General features: G+C 44.5%; 1 protein-coding gene and 1 pseudogene across 1 annotated transcript in view; one reads left to right on the forward strand and one right to left on the reverse strand.

Moving 5' to 3' along the window:
• Positions 1-2,828: 2,828 nt before the first annotated feature.
• On the reverse strand, positions 2,829-3,444 carry LOC102814308 (annotated as a pseudogene).
• Positions 3,445-4,541: 1,097 nt separating this feature from the next.
• The window catches only part of LOC102814688 (acyl-coenzyme A synthetase ACSM5, mitochondrial-like), a 22,912-nt gene continuing 19,100 nt past the window's right edge, over positions 4,542-8,353 (forward strand). Inside the window, 3 exon segments of the mRNA XM_006875962.1 lie at positions 4,542-4,745; positions 6,381-6,591; positions 7,356-7,563. Coding sequence (XP_006876024.1) covers positions 4,542-4,745; positions 6,381-6,591; positions 7,356-7,563 — 623 coding nt within the window.

Genomic DNA, 8,353 nt, shown 5'->3' on the forward strand with positions numbered 1-8,353 from the left:
TTGAATTTAACTGACCCAGTAAATGCCCTCAGAAGTTACTGTCTGGACTGGACTTTTTGTGAAGGCCTCCTAATGAGACTATTGCTGTTGTTAGATGCTATCGAATCAGTTCCTACTCAGAACGAGCCTGTGCCCAACACAATGAAACACTACCTGGTCCTATACCAGTCTCACAATCACTGCTACCCTTGAGCCCTTTGCCACTGTGCCAGTCCACCTCATTGGGGGTCTTCCTCTTTTTCTGCTGACGCTCCACTTTACCAAGCATGGTATCCTTCTCCAAGGACTTGTCCCTCCTGATAACATGTCAGAAGAGTGAGAAGCCATCCTGGCTTCTAAAGAGCATTCTGACTGTACTTCTTCCAACACAGATTTGTTTGTACTTTTGGCAGTCCATGGTACTTTTAATATTCTTCTTCAACACCATAACTCATATGCATCACTTCTTCAGTGGTGCATTGTGATTGTTGTTGCTGTTGTTGTTAAGTGCCGTCGAGTCGGTTCCGACCCATAGCGACCCTGTACAGGGTTTCCGAGGCTGTCAATCTTTACGGGAGCAGAAAGCCTCATCTTTCCCCCGCGGAGCAGCTGGTAGTTTTGAACTGCTGACCTTGCGGTTCGCAGCCCGATTTGTAACCACTACGCTACCAGAGCTTGGTGTAAATTCTAGTTGCCTTTGAGTCTACTCAGCCATTGATAGGGAATGTTGAGGTAGACAGCAGAGCTAGGTCTAAATTTCCCAGCTATTATGAGATATGAGAAAAGCTTTGGGGGCAACACCCAAACCAGTTGCTCAAAGTGCCTGGTTAGTTGAAGCCACTGTGTACCTGCTGGCTTCGTGCCCTGCTTTCTCTTGGTTGCATTTGGGGCCAAAGTTCCCGTGAGAGGCCGAGTCAGCCATACCTTTGCCAGTGTCCGAGGATTCCAGAGGCAGACAGGCACGTTCAGCTGACACAAACACAGAGGCCTTTGTATTTCCTGGGTTCAAGAAAGAGGTAATGCTGGGAGAAATCCCCTAGAAGCAGCAGTCCACTGATTCCTCCAAGAAGGCGATGGTGTCAAGACTGATCTTGGGGACTCAGTAATGAGGCCAGTGGACTCTTAACTACCATTTGTCCGGAGTCTGGGAAGTCAGGGGTGGAGAGGTCAAAAGGGCTTGGGAAGGAGTTGAGGGGATGTCTGAAGTATGGCAAAGTGGTCACAGTGGAGACCACAGCAGAGGCCTAGACCTTCCTGGGAAGTGAGACTTTAAGTCACCTCACCTCTCCAAGCCTCACTTTCTTTATCTGTAAAATGGAGAAAATAGAACTTTAAAACCTCATGGAACTGTTATACAATTGCAAGGAAAAGTTTCTAAAGCATTTTCAGAATGCACACAGCTGCTGTCCAGTCAAATTTGACTCATGGCAACCCCAGGCATTACACAGTAGAACGGCTCCATAAGATTCTCTTGTCTGCAATCTTTTATAGACGCAGATCACCAGGTCTTACTTCCACGGTACTTCAGGCTGGGTATGAGCCACCGGCCTCTAGGTTAGCAGTTGAGCATTAACCATTTGTTCTGCCTAAGGACCTTCAAGTCTTCAGTAGATGATAGTATTTTTCTTTTTGTGTGTGGGATATGTATTACTGGTTATTGCTACTATGATACGGTTGTTATTATTTATTGTCAGCAAGAGGCCATGGATGAAAAGAATCTGAAACTCGGAATCCTCCCCTAGGCCATGGCCTCTCAAATTTGAATGTGCACAGAGCTCTGTAGATTTTCATTTAGTGGATCTGAAGAGGGACCCAGGATTCTACATTTCTAACCTGCTCCCAGGTGATACTGATGGATGAGGCCCCGACCACATTTTGAGTAGCAAGATCCTAAAACTGCATTGTCCAGTACACTAGTCACTGGTCACCTGAGTCATCAAGGTATCAGGTGCAGCATTACAAGACCCACCGCTGTCATTCTCTAGTGATGAGTTGCTCATGAGTACAGCAGATTGCTTTCCATCATGTAATCTAACGTCACGGATGCAATCAGTCCAGCAATAGAGTCTAAACTGACATGTGCTTGCAAGTGTGAAGTACTCATCGAATTTCCAGAACTAAGTAAAAATAAAAAAAATAATAATGTGCACTATCTCTTTCATAATTTCATTTTCATATTAATTGCATGTTGAAATGATAATATTTTGGGAATATTTACCAAAAAAATACATTATTAATATTTATTTCACCTATTTCTTCTTTACTTTTCTTAATGAAATTACTGTTGTTGTCTGTGTCCGTGGAGTTAATTCTGACTCAGAGCCACCACATGTGGTACAGAGTAGAATGGTCCCATAGGATTTTCTTGACTGTAATCTTTACTTTTTTTTTAACAAAAAAAATTCTATTTACTTAGAAGCATTCAGGATGTCAACAAAACAGCTGTGACCTTTTTTTGTTTGCAAGTACAGAGTGGTATTCAGTTAACAGAACAACTATTTCATAAAAGCTGCATCAGATGAAACCAAAACAAAACGACCATCCCCATATATAACTAACTTGTGCTGTGCACCAACAAGAACCTGCTTTAAATTCCCACGCCAATTTACAACCCCCATACTATACCAGGCAAGACTAGTGGCTATTGGAAATACCACCAGGACAGGGCGAACTAAAAGACACATTCGGTAGTGTGTTAACTATACAAAAAAGACACTGTACAGTTTGAAAACAAATGTTATGCAGCTTTACATTTCCATTTTTTTTTACTTTAAAAGGAATGAGTTGTGTATAGGGTGTTAAATGCTATATAGACACCCCCCCCAAAAAAAAACTGCTTTAGAACCAACTTATTCATCATCATCATCTTCTTCTTTTTCTTCTTCCTCCTCTTCATCTTCCTACTCTTCCTTCTTTTTCTTGCTTTTCTCAGCCTTGATGACTCCCTTTTTTGGCTGCATCAGGCTTTCCTTTAGCCCCTTAGGCAGCGATATCCTTTTCGTACTTCTCCTTCAGCTCAGCAGCCTTCTTCTCATATGGCTGCTGGTCATTGGCAGCGGTGTTTTTCTACATCTCTCCCAGTTTCTTTGCAACATCACCAATGGATAGGCCTGGATACTCGGCTTTGATTTTGGGGCGGTACTCCTAATAAAACAAGAAGAAGGCTGAAGGAGGCCTCTTGGGTGCATTGGGATCCTTAAACTTTTTTTTGTCTCCCCTTTAGGCGTGATATAGGTTTTCATTTCTCTTTCCTAACGGGCCTTGTCCACCTTTGCCATGTCTTCAAATTTTTCATTCTCTTGAGCAGACATGGTCTTCCACCGCTCTGAGTATTTCTTGGAAAATTCTGAGAAGTTGACTGACATCTGGGTGCGTCTTCTTGTGCTCCTCCCGGCAGATTTTCACACAAAAAAATGCATAAGATGACATTTTTCCTCTCAGCTCCTTAGGATCTCCGTTGCCCATGTTTAGTTACTATTGTTTTCCATCCGCGAGGCACAGAGTCTGCCCAATGTCATCCGACTCTGCCTAGCCCAGCGCCGTCTCGCTGGAACTCAAGAAACGCAATGGCTGTGAAAGTGGGAACCAGACGCAGCCTCCTGTCTCTCTCCTCTCTGTAACATTACTTTCCTCTTGACTGTAATCTTAATAGAAGCGATTGCTAGGACTTTACTTCTACAGTACCCTGGGTGGGTTGGAACCACCCACCTTTAAGTTAGCATTCAAGCACAAACTGTGTCACCTAGGGACTGTTTGAGGATCCCTCATGATATAGCAGTTAAGCTTTCAGCTGTTCACCAAATGATTGTAGTTCTAACCCACCAAGTGGTTTGTAGGGAGAAAGTCCAGAGAATCTTCTCTAACCAAGATTACAGCTTAGAAAACGTTACGGGGTAGTTTCATTCTGCCACACCAGATCTCTATGAGATGAGTTACATGTCATTGCGTCGGTTCCAACTCATAGAGATCCTGTATAGGGTTTCCAAGGAGCAGCTGGTGGGTTTGAACCACCAACCTCATGGTTAGCAGTCAAATGCTTATCCTACAGAACCACATGAACAATCGGGACCTTCTAAATCACAGACATGGTTCAAATGATATTTTATTGAACAGCGCTGATCTAGGGCCTTCAGGATTGACCAAAGGGTGTGGAAGGGAGGACCTCTGAAGGGCTGAGCCTTGGGTACTAAGTTACTGAAACCTTGCTCACAGACACCCCCAGACAGTGTCAGATTCCCTAATAAGCAAAGCAAGCACACGTTTACTTGTGTTTCCTTACTGTTCTGAAGTAAACAGTTCCACATGCATTTCACTACAGATTAGTAAACACAAGTAAGTTCATGCATACCTTGCTTACTGAGTAATCTGCACCTGCCCCCAGGTAGTAAAAGGAGAAATGACTCGAAGAAATTACATAGCAGAACTGAGAGTCAGTCAGTCTGTGCTCTATGCTCGACCAGTGCTTACCACAGCCTTCTCCCCCGTCTCAGCCTCCTCCCCAAAGCCCAGCCTTCAGGGTGGCTTGCTCTTGCCTCTCTCTGGTGACAGGCAGAGGCAACACCATGAGGCTGTGGCTGAGAAGCCCCCTCCTGCAGACTCTGAGGAGCTCCAGAGGATTCTGTGGACCCCCAGGGCAGCTGAGACCTTCACCTGACCCTCCTAAGATCGTGGCCACCTGGGAAGCCATCAGCCTAGGGAGGCAGCCAGTGCCTGAGTATTTCAACTTTGCCCGTGATGTGCTGGACGTGTGGAGTCAGATGGAAAAGGTGATGACGCTGTGTGTGTCCTGCTGTGCACTGTGGGCACCTGAGACTGACCTCATATACCCCCATGAGACTCAAGGCTGTTTAAGACTTGTACTTGTGGACAGTTTGACCTGGGAACTTTGCAAGTCATTGGCAGAATTGAAATCTTAGGGGTAAATATTGTGCCGGGGTATTGTGAGCCAAAAACCAAACCCAAACCCAAACTAACGCTATTGCTGTCAAGCCTAATTCTGACTGACTTATCACAGCCCTATTTTTGTTGGTTGGTTGTGTGCCGTGGAGTCGGTTCTGACTCATAGCGATCCTGTATAAAGTTTCCAAGGCTGTAAATCTTTATTTACAGCCTTGTCTTTCTCCCATGGAATAGCCGGTAGTTTTGAACTACTGATGTTGAAGTTAGCAGCTTACCTGGTAACCGCTACGCTACCAGTGACCCTATAAACCCAACCAAACCCATCTTCGCCTAGTAAATTCTGACTCCTAGTGACCCCTATAGTGCAGAGGAAAACTGGTCCCTCAGGGTTCCCAAGGCTATAATCTTTATGGGAGCAGACCATCACAGCTTTCTCCCACAGAGAGGCTGGTGGACTTGAACCCCTAACATTTCAGTTAGCAGCCCGATGCTGAATCCTTATACCATTAGGGTTCAGAGACCAAGACACCCTCACTCAGTCCATGAAGTGCCTCATGTCCCCAAGTCTGAGTCACACACTGAGACAGGCATGGCCCTGTGACCTGAGGGAGAAAGTCTTGCTTTGTTTTTTTCTGTCTTTAAATCTCTCTCTCATCCTCATGCATGTGACACTTCAATAGGGACACAGCTGCTCCAGGACCCTTCTCACAAACCATGGCGGCCACCTAGGATTGAATATTCTGACTTCTCTGTATACACGGGCCTTCCTTCTTTATTCCCTTCCATATGTCGCTGTTGTCTCTCTCGCTTTGCATTCTAGGGTTACCTTTTATTTATCTTAAGTTATGCTAACCTTTTATTATAAATATAATATAAATATAAAATTTTATTTCAAATCTATAGAAACAAAAAGTAGACATGTGGTCTCTAAGAGTTCGGGGTAGACGGGAATAGAGAGTGATTTCTAATAAGAATAAGGTTTCTTTTTGGCATGATGGAAATGTTCTGAAATTAGACAGTGGTGATAGCTGTACCACTCTGTGAGTACATTAAGAACAACTGAATTGTACGTACACCTGAAAATATTGGATTTTATGGCATATAAATAACACACACACACACACACACAAAAGGGAAGCTGCAGAACGTGGAATTCTGTGCTATCTTTTGCATTTAAAAAGCAGGATGGAAAATAAGAATATACTTACATTTGCATTAAGAAGCAAATATAAGTACATTCTTACATCTTGTTAAGGAGATGTAAGAAACAAATCAAAGTAACTAGCATCACGACAAGTGTAGGTAGATAGGACACAGGATGATAACTAAACTTGTCAGTGTTTTACAATGCCTTTCCATGTTGTTTTGAGTTTCATGATTATTAACTACTGTAAAAAAAATTAATAATTTTTTTTTTGAAATTAGAAAAAAAAAAATTAAAAAGAAAGCAAAAGTCTTCAAGAAACAATTTTTATTTCTTTTCTGATTGTGCCACTATCTAGACTGGACACCGGCCCCCAAATCCTGCATTCTGGTGGGTAGATGGCCTGGGAACAGAGGTCAAATGGAGTTTTGAGGAGCTGGGGAGGCAGTCCAGAAAGGCGGCCAATGTACTGGGGGGCGCATGTGGCCTGCAGCCTGGGGACAGAATGATGCTGGTGCTCCCTCGAATTCCAGAGTGGTGGCTGGTGAGCGTGGCATGTATGCGGACAGGTCAGTAAGCAAGACCGGGAGTTCCAATGGGGGCTACACAACCTGCCAGAGCTTTTTGGTGTGAGGAATGAAGCAAAATAAATTCTGTAGAGAGCTGTTGTTGTTTTTTCACTATCTCTATGCCAAATAATCACAAACTTGGTTGTATACAAGCAGCAGCTAGTGATGCAAAAGCAGGCCAAGTATGAGGTAGCAGGCCAAAATGAGGTAAGCAGGCCAACTATGAGGCAGTAGGGAACGGTGAGGACTGTGGTGAACTGGCCATCACATGCTTCCCCTCACAGAGCAGCTGCTTCTCAGCTCAACCAAATGAAGGCCACAGTCACTATAGCTTCTGATTTTGTTCATAGGCCTTAGTTTCCTTAGCTGCACAAGTGGAGTCCTGGTGTGGTGCTGTGGGTTAGTACGCTGGACTGCAACGTCAGCTTGAACCACAAGGATGGCAGTTCAAGCTCACCAGCTGCTCCTCGGAAATGCTATACAGGGTTGATATGGGTTCGAACAGACTCAACGGCCCATAACAACAACAAAAATACTAATAGTATCTAATTCCCAGAGTTGTAGGGATTGAATGAAATAATTCAAAGCCCTCCATATGTACAAGTGCTCCATAACATATTTTGAGATGCCACTATTAATATTATTGTTAATATTTTCAGCTCAGACATTCCAACCCCCTCCGGTCCCATTTGCCCCATCTTCCAAGGGAGATACTAGGCCTGCACCTCTCCACGGGGTCCTTTCTCTTCCTCTGGTATTATCAGGGGCTGTCATGATCCCTGGTGTCTCTCAGCTGACGGAGAAGGACCTCAGATACCGGCTGCAGGCGTCCAGGGCAAAGACCATTATCACCAGTGAAGCTCTGGCTCCGCGGGTGGACGCCATTAGTGACGAATGCCCTTCCCTGCAGTCCAAGCTCTTGGTGTCAGACAGCAGTCGGCCGGGCTGGATGAACTTCAGGAAACTCCTCCGGTGAGTTGGTGGGACATTCCCCTCGAAGCAACATGAGGTGGGATTCATTGCTGATTGCACGCAGCGATAAGGCAGAGGAATGTTCCTTTCAGTGGTCAGGCTGACCTGAGACCTAATCCTGGTGACCGCCTCAACACTATTCAAGGTCACTTGCTCACTCAGTACTGGATTTGTTACTAGCGTATCTGTGTCTCATTTGCCTCTCTAAGGGTAATAATAGTGACGTTGTTGTTGTTGTTGTTGTTGACAAGTGTTGCTGAGTTGGTTCCGACTCATCGCAATCATGTGTAAGGTTTCTGAAGAGCAATGGGTGGGTTTGAAACGCCAACCTTACAGTTAGATAAGTCCAGTGCTTATCCTACAGTGCCACATCAGGACTTCAAATGATAGTTATAGTGCTATTTAAAAAACAAAAAAACAACCCCCTGCCATTGATTCCAATTCATAGCAACTGTGGATATAGGGCAGAGTGGAATTGCTCCTTAGGGTTTCCAAGGCTATCACATTTAAGGACGCAGACTGTCACATCTTTCTCCCACAGAGTAGCTGGTGAGTGAGTTAAAAGCACAGACCTTTTGGTTATCAGCCAAGCACTTAACCACTGTGCCACCCGGGCTCCTGTACAGCTATTAGTCAGAATAAATCAAGTAACCTTCACAATGCTCTCAGTACACAGAGAATCATTTAAGAAAGAGTAACAATAGATCTGTTTTGGAAGAAGTGCAGCCAGAGTGCTCCTTGGAGGCCAGGATGGCTAAGCTTCGTCTCTCATACTTGGGACATATTATCC

Source organism: Chrysochloris asiatica, unplaced genomic scaffold (assembly GCF_000296735.1).
Source record: "Chrysochloris asiatica unplaced genomic scaffold, ChrAsi1.0 scaffold00348, whole genome shotgun sequence".
NCBI lineage: Eukaryota > Metazoa > Chordata > Mammalia > Afrosoricida > Chrysochloridae > Chrysochloris > Chrysochloris asiatica.